Source organism: Entelurus aequoreus, linkage group LG16 (genome assembly GCF_033978785.1).
Source record: "Entelurus aequoreus isolate RoL-2023_Sb linkage group LG16, RoL_Eaeq_v1.1, whole genome shotgun sequence".
NCBI classification, from domain to species: Eukaryota; Metazoa; Chordata; class Actinopteri; order Syngnathiformes; family Syngnathidae; genus Entelurus; species Entelurus aequoreus.
This window is the reverse complement of record NC_084746.1, coordinates 18,987,721-19,008,170: the sequence shown is the minus strand read 5'-3', so window position 1 is coordinate 19,008,170 and position 20,450 is coordinate 18,987,721. Positions and strand designations below refer to the sequence as shown.

General features: G+C 40.8%; 1 protein-coding gene across 5 annotated transcripts in view; it reads right to left on the bottom strand.

Moving 5' to 3' along the window:
• Positions 1-20,450, bottom strand: part of LOC133630677 (mitochondrial fission factor homolog A-like) — a 31,463-nt gene that overhangs the window by 7,791 nt on the left and 3,222 nt on the right. For 2 of the 5 annotated variants that reach the window (XM_062022308.1, XM_062022305.1), the window contains exons 2-6: positions 11,882-12,094; positions 4,418-4,596; positions 4,263-4,348; positions 4,006-4,176; positions 730-805 (exon numbers count right to left, since the gene is read on the bottom strand). In XM_062022308.1, coding sequence (XP_061878292.1) covers positions 730-805; positions 4,006-4,176; positions 4,263-4,348; positions 4,418-4,596; positions 11,882-12,089 — 720 coding nt within the window. In that variant the 5' untranslated portion in view covers positions 12,090-12,094. The remainder of the gene's footprint in view (positions 1-729; positions 806-4,005; positions 4,177-4,262; positions 4,349-4,417; positions 4,597-11,881; positions 12,095-20,450) is intronic. The other 3 variants (XM_062022310.1, XM_062022307.1, XM_062022306.1) reach the window with 2 other exon arrangements.

Sequence of the window (20,450 nt, the reverse complement as noted above, 5' to 3'; positions counted from 1 at the left end):
CCAGAAACCTGAGGGTTGTAGGTTCGCTCCCTGCCTCTTGACATCCAAATCGCTGCCGTTGTGTCCTTGGGCAGGACACTATACCCTTGCCCCCGGTGCCGCTCACACTGGTGAATGAATGATGAATGAGTGATAGGTGGTGGTCGGAGGGGCCGTAGGCGCAAAGTGGCAGCCTCGCTTCCGTCAGTCTACCCCAGGGCAGCTGTGGCTACAAATGTATCTTACCACCACCAAGTGTGAATGAATGATGGGTTCCCACTTCTCTGTGAGCGCTTTGAGTATCTAATAATAAAAAAGCGCGATATAAAATCGCATCCATTGTTATTATTATTATTATAAGACAGAACGGCACTTCCACTTCCGATTGAAAGCGCAGTCTAAACAGAAGGACAATGCAGCACCTGCAGTGAGCAAACTCATCCAAAAGATGGCGTTATTCCACAATAACACACCTATTCAGTGTGTTGGAGCTATCTTAAGAGAAACTACAAACGTTGCATTTTTGTTGGTTTTGAGCTTTGTTTTTGGTATTTGCATTATGACCGTCAGCAAAGAAAACTCCATAAATTAGCCACATCGTTTTAAAAGCCGCAGGGTTTAAAGCATAGGAAAACTGTAGCGGTTTACAGTCCAGAATTTATGGTAAATTGTTTTGAGTTTCACCTGTATGAGGGCCATCATGAGTACAAGGTGTAGGAATGTAAATATATATGCAAAAAGATTCATTACCTGTCGTCGTAATGAGGAGGCATCCACTAATCCACAGTCCTCGGGGTTCATTTCCAAGGCGATATCCAGGTGTGTCCTGGGAAGGTAATGACAACATGTTTAATTTCATTCATATATTTTATGCATCGACACATAAAAGTTCGACAACACGTCATTATATCAAGTCCATCCATCCATTTTCTACCGTTTGTCCCTCTTGTCATGTAGTGCAAAGAGGAATGTAGAGTATGTAAACTAGGGCTGCAACAACTAATCGATTAAATCGATTAAAATCGATTATAAAAATAGTTGGTGATTAATTTAGTCATCGATTCGTTGTATCTATTCTATGCGCATGCGCAATTTTATTTTATTTTTTTTAATTTTAAATTTATTTTTTTTTTAATTTTAAATTTTATAAACCTTTATTTATAAACTGCAACATGTACAAACAGCTGAGAAACAATAATCAAAAGAAGTATGGTGCCAGTATGCTGTTTTTTTTCCAATAAAATACTGGAAAGGATTGATTGATTGATTGATTGATTGATTGATTGATTGATTGATTGATTGATTGATTGATTGAGACTTTTATTAGTAGGTTGCACAGTGAAGTACATATTCCGTACAATTGACCACTAAATGGTAACACCCGAATAAGTTTTTCAACTTGTTTAAGTCGGGGTCCACTTAAATTGATTCATGATACAGATACCTGTATATACTATCATATATACTATCATCATAATACAGTCATCACACAAGATAATCACATTAAATTATTTACATTATTTACAATCAGGGGTGTGGAGGGGGGGGGGGATATGGACAGCAAGTAGTGGACATAGAGAGAGAGAGAGAGAGAGAGAGAGAGAGAGAGAGAGAGAGAGAGAGAGAGAGAGAGAGAGAGAGAGAGAGAGATCAGAAGGCATAAGAAAAAGTATCTGCATTTGATTGTTTACATTTGATTATTAGCAATCCGGGGAAGGTGTTAGTTTAGGGTTGTAGCTGCCTGGAGGTGAACTTTTATTGCGGTTTTGAAGGAGGATAGAGATGCCCTAGATGGAAATGTAGTTTGTCTATTTTATCCGATTATTAATCGATTAATCGAAGTAATAATCGACAGATTAATCGATTATCAAATTAATCGTTAGTTGCAGCCCTAATGTAAACATGACGATATAGTTTTTCCCGAAAGGGAGTGAAGAAGATAACTTATTCATTCCCACCCCCAGTTCTCCATTCAGTGATTATTACTTTGAGCTTCACTGTTACTTTGTTCAAGGATTATTATACTAATGTTATATTTTACCACATGTAACAATAATGATTACACTGTAACAACCAATTGCAACAATGTAAGAAGAATGAACTGTACCAAAAATGTTACCAACAGTGGTCAATTGTCAATAAAAAATACAACTGTCATTTTGAGGTTACGCACGCAGACGGACGGACGGACGGACGGACGCACGCACGCACGCACGCACGCACGCACGCACGCACGCACCACCATACCATCACAGATGCTGGCTTTTCAACTTTGCGCCTATAACAATCCGGGTGGTTCGCTTCCTCTTTGGTCCGGAGGACACGACGTCCACAGTTTCCAAAAACAATTTGAAATGTGGACTCGTCAGACCACAGAACACTTTTCCACTTTGTATCAGTCCATCTTAGATGAGCTCAGGCCCAGCGAAGTCGACAGCGTTTCTGGGTGTTGTTGATAAACGGTTTTCGCCTTGCATAGGAGAGTTTTAACTTGCACTTACAGATGTAGCGACCAACTGTAGTTACTGACAGTGGGTTTCTGAAGTGTTCCTGAGCCCATGTGGTGATATCCTTTACACACTGATGTCGCTTGTTGATGCAGTACAGCCTGAAGGATCGAAGGTCACAGGCTTAGCTGCTTACGTGCAGTGATTTCTCCAGATTCTCTGAATCCTTTGATGATATTACGGACCGTAGATGGTGAAATCCCTAAATTCCTTGCAACAGCTGGTTGAGAAAGGTTTTTCTTAAACTGTTCAACAATTTGCTCACGCATTTGTTGACAAAGTGGTGACCCTCGCCCCATCCTTGTTTGTGAATGACTGAGCATTTCATGGAATCTACTTTTATACCCAATCATGGCACCCACCTGTTCCCAATTTGCCTGTTCACCTGTGGGATGTTCCAAATAAGTGTTTGATGAGCATTCCTCAACTTTATCAGTATTTATTGCCACCTTTCCCAACTTCTTTGTCACATGTTGCTGGCATCAAATTCTAAAGTTAATGATTATTTGCACACAAAAAAAATGTTTATCAGTTTGAACATCAAATATGTTGTCTTTGTAGCATATTCAACTGAATATGGGTTGACAATGATTTGCAAATCATTGTATTCCGTTTATATTTACATCTAACACAATTTCCCAACTCATATGGAAACGGGGTTTGTAGTAATAATACACACCTTCATAAAACTACAACATTAAATTAATGAAAATGTGTGTAAAACTGGAACATAAGGTTCCCTAAAATAAAGGAGCTGGTCGGATCTCTCAGTGAGGTGGCTCGCTGCGGTCAGCCAAATTTTAGAACTGTCTGCACTAATTAATTGTCTGCAGTTCAAAATTTGAGTTAAGCCGTACAAAACCTTAGCATTTAACCATCCACCATGTATGACGTCATACAACACGCCAGAACTCAGTTCAGAGAGCATCAACATGTGTAGTTGTGTCTTTTCTGCAACACAGAAAAATTTACACCTGAAGTCATGCGATTGTTGTTTTTACTGTGGCTAACTTATTTTCACGCCTCTGTGTGGGTGTGTGTGAGGTGACAACTCACCTGTGCCTTAGGATTTTGTCTGTAAATGTTTAAGCTGACTTTTTGAAGTTGAGGCTTGTGAATGCAACCTCACTCACTGTAACCTTCATTGGTGCATAATGAGGAAGTGTCCTGTTGTTGTTGTTGTTGTTGTTGTTGTGGCTAACAGCTAGCCTTGAGCTGCGGGGCTATCGGTGTTGGCAAATTAATGTTAGTAATATGTTTAAAAACTGTGCTTCTGTCAGGACGCTTCATTACTTACAAGACGTTACTCGTACAGCACAAGATCACCGCCATGCACCTGTTGCAGGCGCCTGAGACTGCTTTTATTTAGCACCGATAGCTTCTTCTTTTTTCAGTCTGGTCGCTGCAACTTTTATTGGCACACGTGCCATTATGGAAGAGAGTTTCGGGGCCCATCTCTATTTTTGTGGTATAATCATCTCACTAAGAATACACTTTTAAGGGTGAATCTAAAAGTCACCTGCGGTGGCTGTCATCCAGGACCTCAAGGACCTGCTGGTAGGCCCGGCGTGTGGTGGACTGGATGTAGGACAGGAAGCCGGCTGTTGTGAACAGGTTGATGTTTGCATCCTCAGGGGAACACAGAGGGGGACACAGCCGGACTGGGGGTGCCATCGGTGAGGGTGTTACACTGTAAGCGGAGTGGAGAGAAAAAGTGAAGGAGATTTTTGAAGAAATTCTAAATTTAAAAAAACAAAAAAAAGATAGCAGCCTCACCTTACTTCACCTCTGCTAATCTGACTGCTGTGGCGACCAGATATGTAGTCAGTGGCACTGCGTTCTTTTCCAGATCTTGAGTGAGTCTGTGGATGACACAATCTAGGTTAGAATTGTTTTTTATGTCAAATAAAAACAATAATTGGTCCTCTTACTGCATGGCTAGGGTTGCTCCCTGAATTGGCGCTTGGGTTAGTTTCAAGGGAGTCCAGTGGTTCTTCTGTGAGAGTGAGAACACGAGGTGGGGCTTTCATGCCCAGAAGGTCCATTGCAGGGATGGACTGAATCAGGTCCAAATCTCTGGGACAGGAGAACTGTGCATCACCGTCATCTGCTGTGTGGAATATGAACAGTCTCACACCTCATGCCAGGGGTGTCCAAACTACTAACAGACTTCAGTTTGGCCCACCAGACGTTATGAGTTTAATAAGGAGGAACAATCTGACCCGCGAGGCTCTTTCCAAATCTGACACTCTGATTGCTGCAAATTTTCTGCCACCTTGTGGAAAATGTGAGTGAATCAGGTCAATGACCATGAATTGTGTGTTGAAGTGAATACAGCACAGCATTTACTGAAATATGACCCAATACAAACAACTTTCCATGCACATGCCGCAAAAAAATTGCAACCAACACAAAAAGTTGTGTGACATGGTCACACATAACACAACCTGTGACTGTGTGGGTTCGCTCTGGGTACTCCGGCTTCCTCCAACATCCAAAGTCATGCACGTGGGAATAGGTTAATTGGCAACACTAAATTGGCCCGAGTGTGTGAATGTGAGCGTGAATGTTGTCCGTCTATCTGTGTCCTGCGATGAGGTGGCAACTTGACCCGCCTACCGCCCGAATGCAGCTAAAATAGGCTCCACCACCCCCCGCAACCCCAAAAGGGACAAGCGGTAGAAAATGGATGGATGTTGTGTGTATACACACACACACACACAAACACACACGTATATATATATATATTTTGCGTATAATTGCTCCCATTAACTGCATTGCCAGACAGGTCTGGACTGCAGGCGGGCCAGGAAAGTACCCGCACTCTTTTTTTACGAAGCCACACTGTTGTAACACGTGCTGACTGTGGCTTAGCATTGTCTTGCTGAAGTAAGCAGGGGCTTCCATGAAAAAGACGGCGCTTAGATGGCAGCATATGTTGTTCCAAAACCTGTATGTACCTTTCAGCATTAATGGTGCCTTCACAGATGTGTAAGTTACCCATGCCTTGGGAATAATGCACCCCCATACCATCACAGATGCTGGCTTTTGAACTTTGCGTCGATAACAGTCTGGATGGTTCGCTTCCCCTTTGGTCCGGATGACACAATGTCGAATATTTCCAAAAACAATTTGAAATGTGGACTCGTCAGACAACAGAACACTTTTCCACTTTGCATGAGTCCATCTTAGATGATCTCGGGCCCAGAGAAGCCGGTGGCGTTTCTGGATGTTGTTGATAAATGGCTTTCGCTTTGCATAGTAGAGCTTTAAATTGCACTTACAGATGTAGCGATGAACTGTATTTAGTGACAGTGGTTTTCTAAAGTGTTCCTGAGCCCATGTGGTGATATCCTTTAGAGATTGATGTTGGTTTTTAATACAGTGCCGTCTGAGGAATGTTGGTTTCCGGCCATGCCGCTTACGTGGAGTGATTTCTCCAGATTCTCTGAACCTTTTGATGATATTATGGACCGTAGATGTTGAAATCCCTAAACTTCTTGCAATTGCACTTTGAGAAATGTTGTTCTTAAACTGTTTGACTATTTGCTCACGCAGTTGTGGACAAAGGGGTGTACCTCGCCCCATCCTTTCTTGTGAAAGACTGAGCATTTTTTGGGAAGCTGTTTTTATACCCAATCATGGCACCCACCTGTTTCCAATTAGCCTGCACACCTGTGGGATGTTCCAAATAAGTGTTTGATGAGCATTCCTCAACTTTATCATTATTTATTGCCACCTTTCTTTGTCACATGTTGCTGGCATCAAATTCTAAAGTTAATGATTTTTTGCAAAAAAATACAAATGTTTATCAGTTTGAACATCAAATATGTTGTCTTTGTAGCATATTCAACTGAATATGGGTTGAAAATGATTTGCAAATCATTGTATTCCGTTTATATTTATAGATGACTTTATGAATTTCTTTAATAAGAAAATTGAACTCATTAGAAAGGAGATTAAAGACAACGCATCCCAGCTACAACTGGGTTATATTAACACAGATACGACTGTATATACGACGGATACTGCCCTCCAAAATAGTCTCTCTCTTTTTCATGAAATAACATTAGAGGAATTATTACGGCGTGTAAGTGGGATAAAACAAACAACCTGTTTACTTGACCCACTTCCTGGGAAACTTATCAAGGAGCTTTTTGTATTATTAGGTCCATCAGTGCTAAATATTATAAACGTATCACTTTCCTCCGGCACTGTTCCCCTAGCATTCAAAAAAACGGTTATTCATCCTCTGCTCAAAAGACCTAACCTCGATCCTGACCTCATGGTAAACTATCGACCGGTGTCCCACCTTCCGTTTATGTCGAAAATCCTCGAAAAAATTGTTGCACAGCAGTAAATGAACACTTAGTGTCCAACAATCTCTGTGAACCTTTTCAATCCGGTTTCAGGGCAAATCACTCTACGGAGACAGCCCTCGCAAAAATTACTAATGATCTATTGCTAACGATGGATTCTGATGCGTCATCTATGTTGCTGCTTCTTGATCTTAGCGCTGCTTTCGATACCGTCGATCATAATATTTTATTACAGCGTATCAAAACACGTGTTGGTATGTCAGACTTAGCCTTGTCTTGGTTTAACTCTTATCTTACTGACAGATGCAGTGCGTCTCCCATAATAATGTGACCTCTGACTATGTTAAGGTAACATGCGGAGTTCCCCAGGGTTCGGTTCTTGGTCCTGCACTCTCTATAATCTACATGCTGCCGCTAGGCGACATCATACGCAAATACGGTGTTAGCTTTCACTGTTATGCTGATGACACCCAACTCTACATGCCCCTAAAGCTGACCAACACGCCGGATTGTAGTCAGCTGGAGGCGTGTCTTAATGAAATTAAACAATGGATGTCCTGTCCGCTAATTTTTTGCAACTCAACGCCAAGAAAACGGAAATGCTGATTATCGGTCCTGCTAGACACCGACATTTATTTAATAATACCACCTTAACATTTGACAACCGAACAATTACACAAGGCGACTCGATAAAGAATCTGGGTATTATCTTCGACCCGACTCTCTCGTTTGAGTCACACATTAAGAGTGTTACTAAAACGGCCTTCTTTCATCTCCGTAATATCCCTAGAATTCGCTCCATTTTGTCCACTAGCGACGCTGAGATCATTATTCATGCGTTCGTTACGTCTCGTCTCGATTACTGTAACGTATTATTTTCGGGTCTCCCTATGTCTAGCATTAAAAGATTACAGTTGGTACAAAATGCGGCTGCTAGACTTTTGACAAGAACAAGAAAGTTTGATCATATTACGCTGCTGACCCGTCTCCGCTCGGGATGGTTTCCTGCTGGCCCCACTATGGACTGGACTCTCACTGTTGTGTTGAATCCACTGTGGACTGGTCTTCACAATATTATGTCAGAACCACTCGACATCCATCGCTTTCGGTTTCCCCTAGAGAGGGGGGGGGGGGGGGGGTTACCCATATACGCAATCCTCTCCAAGGTTTCTCATAGTCATTCACACCGACGTCCCACTGGGGTGAGTTTTCCTTGCCCTTATGTGGGCTCTGTACCGAGGATGTCGTTGTGGCTTGTGCAGCCCTTTGAGACACTTGTGATTTAGGGCTATATACGTAAATAAACATTGATTGATTGATATTTACAGTACATCTAACACAATTTCCCAACTCATATGGAAACGGGGTTTGTACATATATATATATATATATATCAGTGACGTGCGGTGAGGTTAATGGCTGGTGAGGCACTGACTTCATCACAGTCAGATTTACAAACATATGAACCCTAAATAGTATCGTATTCACCATGTGATTGGCAGCAGTTAACGGGTTATGTTTAAAAGCTCATACCAGCATTCTTTACACATACAAACTGTAGCACACAAAAAAAGCACATTTAATAAACAAAACATTATTATGGTCTTACCTTTCTTGCTGTACATCCACACAGCCAGCCTTTGCGTGTGTACCACGCCGTTTGAAAAGAACGGGTCTTCTGTCCCGAAGTCAAAAGCAAACCTTTTAGTTCCGGCGTTGGTCTACCTTTAATTATTACCTCCTGCTTCGATTGAAAGTCCAGTTTAGAAAACTGTTTTATTTTACATATGTAATCCTCCATGTTTTTAATAAAAGTTCAGGCGAGAGGAAATAAACAATCGCTGCCTAATTGACTTGCTAACTTTTTTTTTTTCTTCTGCGGCCGAGGATTGATCTCTGGGATCACTACCGCCCTCTATCACCAGGAGGCCAGATTACTGCGAGCCTCAGCCAGTACTTCTTTTGCAGCAGTTTTATGAATGCTCAACACAAGAAATACATTACACACATACAGTTGTTGACAAAATACACTGTACATTATATACCTCAGCTAACTAAACTATGCCATAGTTTAGTTAGCTGATATAATTCATATAGCAATGCAGTCTCACTGCACAGCAGGCCAGCAGTTAGCCGAGTCATTGCGCACAATCCATGTTGAGGCACAACTGAGTGACGTGCCTCAACTGGCTGCTGATCACCGCACCGGCTCTTCTCAGTATTTGAACGGCAAATGTGAAAATAAAAATAAAAATAATCTAAAACTGGTGAAGTTAAATGGAAAATAACTTTAGTATAATCACTGGATACATATAACAATTTAATAATTTTTTTTTTCTTTTTACATTTTTTTCTTTCCATGATGGCAGGTGAGGCCCCGCCTCCCCTGCCTCTACTGACTGCACGTCACTGATATATATATATATATATATATATATATATATATATATATATATATATATATATATATATATATATATTTACAGATAGATAGATAGATAGATAGATAGATATATAGATAGATAGATAGATAGATAGATAGATAGATAGATAGATATATAGATAGATAGATAGATAGATAGATAGATAGATAGATAGATAGATAGATAGATAGATAGATAGATAGATAGATAGATAGATAGATAGTACTTCATTGATTCCTTGAGGAGAGTTCCCACAGGAAAATTTAAATTCCAGCAGCATTGTACAGAATTGAGATCGAATTTAAAAAATAAAAAGTAAATAATGGGGGTATGAATGGAAATAAAATACAAAAATATTACAATAAGAATAAAAATAAAAAGCAAAATAAGAATACAAATATAACAGTAAAAATAAGAATATAACAAGAGAAACTAGGCAGTAGTGACCGCGTTATGAAAAAGTATTGCACCGTTATTGTTTTGCATCCCCTGTCATCCTAGTACCCCCCTAACCCCCAGAGAGGAGTTGTACGTATGATGGCGTGTGGGACAAAGGAGTTTTTTAGTCTATTAGTCCTGCACTTGGGATGAAGCAGTCTAGCACTGAACAGGCTCCTCTGGCTACTGATAACGGTATGCAGAGGGTGACTGGCATCATCCATGATGCTCAGTAGCTTTTCCACAGTCCTCTTTTCTACCACCGTCACCAGTGAGTCCAGTGTGTGTGTGTGTGTGTGTGTGTGTGTGTGTGTGTGTGTGTATGTGTGTGTGTATATGTATATATATATTATATATATATATATTATGTATATATATTATATATATATATATTATATATATATATATATATATATATATAAAATATACACACACATATACACATACAGTACATACATATACACATCTGTATATACCAGACCTGGGCATTCTACGGCCCGCGGGCCACATCCGGTCCTTTGTGCGTCCCTGTCCGGCCCGTGTGAGGCCAATCATAAATTACAAAATAAATTTCAAAAAGTATCTATGTCGAGTGTGCAATACAACGGTGCTGCTTTTGTTTTGAAAAGCGTTATTTGTATTACTTCCGTGTGGACTATGCTTGTGCGCGATTGTGAGTGAATGTGAACAGCGGCAATCACAAATTACAAAATAAATTTAAAAAAACATCTATGTCGTGTGTGCAATACAACTGTGCTGCTTTTATTTTGAAAAGTATTATTTATGGGCATATGTCCGTGTGTAACCTGTGAGTGAAGGTGCACAGCGACAAGGTTACCCCCGAGACGCTAAAAAGAGAAAAGTTGATGACGAATGCCGTGTTTTCAACAAGACATGGACTGCCAAGTATTTCTTTACGGAAATTAAAGGTAAAGCTGTGTGCTTAATTTGTGGTACACAGGTTGCTGTGTTTAAAGAATATAATTTGAATCGCTACTACACGACAAAGCACGAGGAAAAATACCGGAATCTGTCTGATGAAGCGCGCGCAAGGGAGGCTGATGCGTTGATGGTAAAACTGTAAACCCAACAAGGACTTTTTGCCAAATTTCACACCCCCAGAGATGCAGCTGTCAGGACAAGTTTCATCATTTCTCACAAAATCGCCAGAAAAAGTAAGGCGTTTTCTGACGGAGAGTTTATTAAGGAGTGCTTATTGGACTCTGTTGCACTGAAATGCCGGAGAAGAGGGGCGCATTTGAGAACGTGTCACTCTCCCGACGCACTGTAACGAGGCGGGTTGAGACCATCGCTGGAAACTTGGAGCTTCAGCTGAAGAACAGAACTTTGACTGTTTTTTGCTGGCTTTGGATGAGAGCTGCGATGTACGTGACACCGCCCAGCTGCTCATCTTCTTACGTGGGATAACTGCAGACTTTCAAATCACGGAGGAGCTGGCAGCCATGCAGTCAATTAAAGAGACAACCATAGGTAATGACTTGTTCACATAGGTAAATGCATGTTTGGACATGTTAGGACTGAAATGGGACAAGCTGGCAGGTGTGACAACAGATGGTTGTCCAAATCTGACGGGGAAAAATGTTGGACTTTTAAAGAGGATGCAGGATAAAGTGACAGAAATTGACATTGTTGCATTCTATTATACATCAGGAAGTGTTGTGTAAGACAATGTTAAAAATAAAACCATCAAATGCAATCTGCTTTTGTATAAAGTTAAGTTAGGTTAAATGAAATTATTATTATTATTATTATTATTTATCTTACGGTATATCAAAAATAATTTGAGCAAAATTTAATTGAAATATTGTCGGTGTGGCCCTCCAGCAGTGCTCGGGTTGCTCATGCGGCCCCCGGTAAAAATTAATTGCCCACCCCTGGTATATACATATATACACATTATATATATATATACACACACACACACACACACACACACACAAACACACACAAACACACACACATATATACATACATCAATATATACATACACACACACATATATACATACATCAATATATACATACACACACACACACACACACGCACACACACACACACAGACAGACACACACACACACACACACACACATTTACAGTTACTTTGTTACTATTTTGTTTTTAGCCCTATGCGGCCCCCAAGTCAAAAAGTTGGACAATTTTGCTGTATGCATTGAATCATCATGCCAGACTTCACCTGCAACAACAATCCTCTCAGGCACCTGCATCAGAGTTGAATGAGTGTGCAGGGGTTGCAGAGAACTGCTCTGGTTTTCCGAAGCCACCTTAAGGGTCTCAGGGATGCGCATACGCTGGCTGATGCCCTCTGTGTACTCCAACTCATAATGGATACGGTTCATCTCTGCCACCTCTGCAGAGGGGGAGGTGAACGACGGACCACTCATCCAGCCTGTGGAAGAATTAAAACATGGAGAGAGATGAGGAAAAGGCAAACACCCCAAACAAAATTTCAAAACAAAGTAACTGTATACTATTTAACAATATTGTTTCAAGTGTCAGCCTTAGGCTGAAGTTGTTGTTTATGTCCAGTACTAGTATTCCTATATCATTTGGGGGCCACATTTCCAGAACACTAAGGACCGGGGAGCCCGACTTCTCCCTTTACTATTCGTCTTATTTTGTATATTCTTGAGAACCAGCATGCTTTACAGTGGACATTTGTTGCAGTCTATTTATTTTGACGGAGTTACAGGAGCGCTCTGCCGTTTTTAAGGACTTTCTGCAAAAAAGCTGGGTTGAAAAATTAAGTAGTTCACCAAGTCCGAGTTTGAAACAAAAGATCATCTCTAGGACAGCACTCTAGTGTTTTTAAGAACCTGCTGCAAAAATGTGAGTCTCACAAGTTTTTTTAAACTGACCTCCGAGGCTACCAGTTGAATATCCCAAATAATGAATAACACCTAAAATGGAACCTTGAGGATCACCACTAGTCTAACTAAATAAGTAGAACAAATGACAACTGACTGCATCTGAAGTAAAGAAGCTACAGCAACACTTTAGTTACATAAATCATATTACCAAAAATAACTGCAGTAAAGGAGAGGACTTAAAGGGGTGCCTTGAGGAACGCCTCAGCTATGAAAATCACAAGTTTGGACCCAGTGTTCTATGTTTGCTAACCAGGTTAAAATGTCAATGCAAGGATCTGCCAATGCGTTTACAGTGGTCCTCAAGTTCCTCCATACGCACATTAGTGTTTTTAGTAATTAGTTTCCCAAGTTTTGAACTGAAATTGGTGGCCGATATGGTGTCATTTCCAGGGCGGATTTGGCCCCCGGGCCGCCAGTTGAATAGCCCTGGTACAGGGTAACGAGCAAATACCTGTCTTTTTTGCCAATGTGCTTGTTGTTCAGCTCCCTCTAAGTCTAAGATGTTGTAAAGTTTTCTTGAAAGCAATGATGGCGTTTTCCTGATTCCCAACCGTGACCTCAGAGTTCCCTAACGACGATTAATCTTCTGAACTCCAAGTATTTTATTTTCAGGTAACCATATGGTTAATCTCCCAGAACAGAGTCAGGGTGCTATCTAACAGCTTTCAGTGTCAAGATTAGAGGTCTTCAACACACAGCCCGAGAAACTAGTAGCTCTCCACCGCATATGGAGGAGCGCATCAAAGACTTAGACTTAGAGAAACTTTAATGATCCACAAGCGAAATTGTTCAAATTTTGCTCAAAAGGGTGAAATAAGTATTTTTGTAACTGTTCCATTCAGACCTAATGTCTCTTTTTTGATAACAAATGACCACAAACTAGTGCAGAAACTGTCACTAATAAAGATGATAGTGTAGCTGAAATGATGAAGAAATGGCCAGAATTAAATTGTAACTCATTAAAGTGACTAAACCACCTCACATTTCATCAGCCATTTTATTACAGCTTCTACTATATGAAACTTGGACATAACTCAGAGTAAGTAGTCAGCGTAATGCTTGGAAAGTCGTATAGATTTACTGTGAAAATTACTAATGACACCTTACAGTGAAAGTGTCCAAATTGTGTCCATGATATCACAAAGCTGGTGGATGCTAAGCACCTTAGGCTCCACCACCATCCACTTAAAGATGCCCAAACAGGTGCTCAATTGGGTTCAGATGTGGGGTAGATATACTTTGCCACTCCACCACCACCTTTACTTTCAGCATTCTCAGCAAGACATCTCTGGCCATGTTTCCCTCAGTGAACCACAGCACCTTAGTACTGGCAGCACTCATGACACGCCCACCACCATGTTTGACGGGAGACAAAACAAATACCTTGCTACATACTTGTGCTGCCAGCTATTTTCATATACATGGATGGATGGATGATTTATTTAAGATTTAGAATTTTTACAACACATATGCAGTAGCATACATTTAAATGTGGGCATTGTAAAGGCCCACAAAACAGCGGGGAGGAGACAAACAACAACACATGTTTCAATACGACTAATATCAATAATTAGAAGAAAAATAAATATAAGAAAAAAAAAAAGTAACGTTAAGTATTATGAAAAAGAAACCTGAAGAGACAAATATATATACACAGTATTAGGGCTGGGCAATATACAGAGTTTGTAAGATATATTGATACATTTTTAAGCAAGATATGAATTAAGAAAATATCTTAATATCAATATAATTTATTTCACGTTAAAATTACCAAATGCCGCTTATTTGTTGTGTTCCTTGAGTCTCCCTCGCTTCCCACTGCTTCTCAACCAAACCCATCGAGGGGAGCGGGGGAGAACAAGGAACACAACAAATAAGCGGTGTTTGGTCATTTTAACGTGACATAAATTATATCGATATTAGGATATTTTCTTAATTCATATCTTGTTTAAAATTATATAGATATATCTTACAAACGCGATATATCACCCAGCCCCACTACGTAGCTTAAAGGCCTACTGAAATGAATTTTTTTTATTTAAACGGGGATAGCAGATCTATTCTGTGTCATACTTGATCATTTCGCGATATTGCCATATTTTTGCTGAAAGGATTTAGTATAGAACAACGACGATAAAGATCGCAACTTTTGGTATCTGATAAAAAAAGGCTTGCCCCTACCGGAAGTAGCGTGACGTAGTCAATTGAACATATACGCAAAGTTCCCTATTGTTTACAATGATGGCCGCATGAAGTGAGAGAGATTCGGACCGAGAAAGCGACAATTTCCCCATTAATTTGAGCGAGGATGAAAGATTTGTGGATGAGTAAAGTGCAAGTGAAGGACTAGTGGGGAGTTGAAGCTATTCAGATAGGGAAGATGCTGTGAGAGCCGGGGGTGACCTGATATTCAGCTGCGAATGACTACAACAGTAAATAAACACAAGACATATATATACTCTATTAGCCACAACACAACCAGGCTTATATTTAATATGCCACAAATTAATCCTGCATAAAAACACCTACGTGTTTGTTATGCTAGCTCCTAGCTCCTCTGCTAGCTCATAGCTCCATAGAACGCGCCAATACAATTCAAACACCTGATCAACACACACAATCACTCAGCCCAAAAGACCGTTCACCTAACCCAAGGTTCATAAAGCTTATATATTTTTAAAAAGTTACGTACGTGATGCGCACATACGGTCAAGCTATCAAATGTTTAGCAGCCAAGGCTGCATACTCACCGTACCTGATATTCAGCTGGGAATGACTACAACAGTAAATAAACACAAGACATATATATACTCTATTAGCCACAACACAACCAGGCTTATATCTAATATGCCACAAATTAATCCTGCATAAAAACACCTACGTGTTTGTTATGCTAGCTCCTAGCTCCTCTGCTAGCTCCTAGCTCCATAGAACACGCCAATACAATTCAAACACCTGATCAACACACACAATCACTCAGCCCAAAAGACCGTTCACCTAACCCAAGGTTCATAAAGCTTATATATTTTTAAAAAGTTACGTACGTGACGTGCACATACGGTCAAGCTATCAAATGTTTAGCAGCCAAGGCTGCATACTCACGGTACCTGATATTCAGCTGGGAATGACTACAACAGTATATAAACACAAGACATATATATACTCTATTAGCCACAACACAACCAGGCTTATATTTAATATGCCACAAATGAATCCTGCATAAAAACACCTACGTGTTTGTTATGCTAGCTCCTAGCTCCTCTGCTAGCTCCTAGCTCCATAGAACACGCCAATACAATTCAAACACCTGATCAACACACACAATCACTCAGCCCAAAAGACAGTTCACCTAACCCAATGTTCATAAAGCTTATATATTTTTAAAAAGTTACGTACGTGACGCGCACATACGGTCAAGCTATCAAATGTTTAGCAGCCAAGGCTGCATACTCACGGTACCTGGTATTCAGCTGGGAATGACTAAAACAGTAAATAAACACAAGACATATATTTACTCTATTAGCCACAACACAACCAGGCTTATATTTAATATGACACAAATTAATCCTGCATAAAAACACCTACGTCTTTGTTATGCTAACTCCTAGCTCCTATGCTAGCTCCTAGCTCCATAGAACACGCCAATACAATTCAAACACCTGATCAACACACACAATCACTCAGCCCAAAAGACCGTTCACCTAACCCAGGGGTCGGCAACCCGCGGCTCCGGAGCCGCATGCGGCTCTTTGACCACTCTGATGCGGCTCAGCTACATACTTGCCGACCCCCCGATTTTCCCAGGAGACTTATGGATCTCAGTGTCTCTCATAAATAACTACCAGGGAAAAAATAATCCTATTTAGACTATAAATACTAGATAAAGGGCGTGCCCTGATTGCACTGCAGTAATTGTCCTCTATAGCATTTACATACAGCGTGCCAGTCCAGCCGCATGTTGCATGTTGTTATTAATCGCACACACAGGAGACAGCAAAGCATACTTACTCATCAGCCACACAGCTTACACTGACGGTAGCCGTATCAAACAACTTTAACATTGTTACGTTACAAATATGCGCCACACTGTGAACCCACACCAAAAAAGAATGAAAAACACATTTCTGGAGAACATCTGCACTGTAACACAACATAAACACAACACAACCATTACCCAGAATCCCATGCAGTCCTAACTCTTCCGGTCTAGATTATACACCCCGCTACCACAACCCCCCCACACATCAACCCCCCCCCCCCTCTCCTTGCGTTGGTTGAGCGGAAGAGTTAGTGCTGCATGGGATTCTGGGTATTGGTACCGTCAGTGTAAGATGTGTATTGGTACCGTCAGTGTCAGATGTGTATTGGTACCGTCAGTGTAAGATGTGTGGTTGCTGAACTAGTACGGAAGAGTTAGTGCTGCATGGGATTCTGGGTATTGGCACCGTCAGTGTAAGATGTGTGGTTGCTGAGGTAGTACGCCTTGCTGTCACTTACGTGTGGTCAAGCAGGTACACTGTTAGGGCAGACTGTAGAGGGCGGTGTCATCACGCTCTGATATTCGGGAGTCTCCCGGGGAAAAATGAGAGGATTGGCAAGTATGACGCTATCAAGCGCCATTCATTCAAAACTCGCGGGCTGCACTAACATCAAATGTCCACATTAAAGTGCGTGCCGGTGCGTGTGTCGGAGACCCCTGGTTAATATAGCACAAAGCATTTAAGCTCTGTATGCAGTGTTTTTCATTTTAAATTGTAAATTTTTTTTGTGGCTCCCATCACTTTCTTTAATTTGTGAAACTTGCCAAAATGGCTCTTTGAGTGGTAAAGGTTGCCGACCCCTGACCTAACCCAAGGTTCATAAAGCTTATATATTTTTAAAAAGTTATGTACATACGCAAAAAAAAAGTTGCGCACATACGGTCAAGCGATCAAATGTTTAGAAGCCAAAGCTGCATACTCACGGTAGCACGTCTGCGTCTTTGTCATCCAAATCAAAGTAATCCTGGTAAGAGTCTGTGTTGTCCCAGTTCTCTACAGGCGTCTGTGTATCGATGTCAAAAGTCCTCCTGGTTAGAGTCTCTGTTATCCGAGTTCTTCCATCTTGACTGCATCTTTCGGGAATGTAAACAAAGACGCGCCGGCTGTGTACTGTTGTTGCTGACTTCGTTCGAAAAATACGTCCGTTTCGCACCGACAACTTTCTTCTTTGCTTGCTCAGCTTCTTTCTCCATAATGCAATGAACATAATTGCAACATATTCACGAACACAGATGTCCAGAATACTGTGGAATTATGAAATGAAAACAGAGCTTTTTTGTATTGTATTCAATGGGGAAGGAATACCTCTGTTCCCCGGGCTACGTCACGCGCATACGTCATCTTCAGAGGCGTTTCGAACCGGAAGTTTAGCGGCAAATTTAAAATGTCACTTTATAAGTTAACCCGGCCGTATTGGCATGTGTTATAATGTTAAGATTTCATCATTGATATATAAACTATCAGACTGCGTGGTCGGTAGTAGTGGGTTTCAGTAGGCCTTTAACTACATTTCCCAGTAGCGTCGCTACTTTTTAAACAAGTAGCGATTTCCGTAGCTTAGCTATTTTTAGACCCATGTAGCGGTTAGCTAAGCTACATGCTACAAAAGAAGAGAGAAGAGAAAGAGAGAAGTGGACTAGTGTAACTCCACGGGTAGGGGACAAAGTATACGGGAAAATCAATGATGGTTTACATACGAACATCCATGATTGGTTGGTTGGTTTACTATGATGAGTCACGATTGTTTAAGATTAGGGCAAACATTTTCAGACAGGCCAATCAGAGGCAAGATAGGGCAGGTCATGGAACCAGGAAGGGAAATCATAAGACGCGCACATCCCAAATGACGATGAGAGAGTCGGAGAAGAGAAGTGGGAATTTTCAAGCGGGCGATTTATATATAAAAAAAACTAGTGGAAGATGGCAGAGGGATTCTCTTCCTTAGATTTATTTCTTTTAGCGATGTAGACGACGTCCAGGAAACCCAAAATGCGTCTACTTGGCCGCATTTGGACAAATGTATGCGTCTGGATTAGAGATGTCCAATAATATCGGACTGCCGATATTATCGGCCGATAAATGCTTTAAAATGTAATATCGGAAATTATCGGTATCTGTGTCAAAAAGTAAAATTGATGACTTGTTAAAACGCCGCTGTATGGAGTGGTACGCGGACGTAGGGAGAAGTACTGTGCGCTAATAAATCTTAAAGGCACTGCCTTTGCGTGCCGGCCCAATCAATCAATCAGTGAATGCAAGGCATACTTGGTCAACAGCCATACAGGTCACACTGAGGGTGGACGTATAAACAAATGTTACAAATATGCGCCACACTATGAACCCACACCAAACAAGAATGACAAACACATTTCGGGAGAACATCCGCACCGTAACACAACATAAACACAACAGAACAAATACCCAGAACCCCTTGCAGCACTAACTCTTATGGGACGCTACAATATACACCCGCCGCTGCCCCCTAACCCCCCCCACCCCCAACCCCACCCACCTCAACCTTCTCATGTCCCAAATTCCAAGCTGCTGTTTTGAGGCATGTTAAAAAAAATTATGCACTTTGTGACTTCAATAATAAATATGGCAGTGCCATGGGGGCATTTTTTTCCATAACTTGAGTTGATTTATTTTGGAAAACCTTGTTACATTGTTTAATGCATCAAGCGGGGCATCACAACAAAATTAGGCATAATAATGTGATAATTCCATGACTGTATATATATATATCGGTAGATATCAGAATCTGTAATTAAGAGTTGGACAATATCGTAATATAGGATATCGGCAAAAAAGCCATTATCGGACATCTCTAGTCTGGATAAAACAATGCCCAACATTAATTTGAGTTGTTTACCATGTAAGCCCAAATCAAAACTGTTCTCCACATGACACATGATTGTGGCAGACATGTGAAGACTTTTGCTACAGTATAACCTGTCTAAATGCTACATTTCATTTTCATTTGGTGTTGTTATACAACAAGACAGTAGATTACATTTTGTTCATTATTTCTACTGTTTATATTTTGACACTGAATAGTTTAATCATTTTTAAAAACATAAACAACATGACTGCAAGATATATGTTATGTATATGATATATGATATATTATATATATCATACTATGAATCACAAATGGCTGTTCAGATAAAGGAAGTTAGCTAATAGAATACACATGGTTTGTACTCTATGATTTTTGCAGTTGTTTTGTGTGTCAAAAGTTTCCTCTGGATATGACAAATGTGAAGGTATTAGCCACAATATAACCTGTCTGAATGCTGAAATTAATTTTGCGTCGGGGGGCTGAACCCCCCACCAGGACTTTGTCCTGGACTTACGGCCTACTGCCCCGGGATCCTGGCTACTAGGCTTTTTGAGTTTCAAAAGTTGGCAGGTATGCTTCTGGCCTGGTTGTGTGGCGGTGGTTTGGATTTCGGCCACTGGACGAAAAGCAGGAGAATGTGTTTTGTAGGGAGAGTTACAAACCTGTGGCTTTGAGCACAACAAACCTATTCCACCACCTTCAACAGCAACACACAATACAGTACGAAGTGTGCATAAAACTTTGTGGCACGACAGTGGCAGTGCAATGCATGTCCCCAGCACTAAAACAATGTACACTGCAAGCTTCGGTATCATGCATAGTGCCTTATGAGAAAACCAGCAAAGGGTGGGAACAGATAACCAGAGCAATTGCATATCACATTGCTAAAGATCTAGGCCCCATTTCCACCATCTAACGCGATGGGTTTATTCGCCTCATCAAAGTCCTCGGCCCCAAGCATATTTCGCACGAGAAATGCTGCCAAAAATGTAC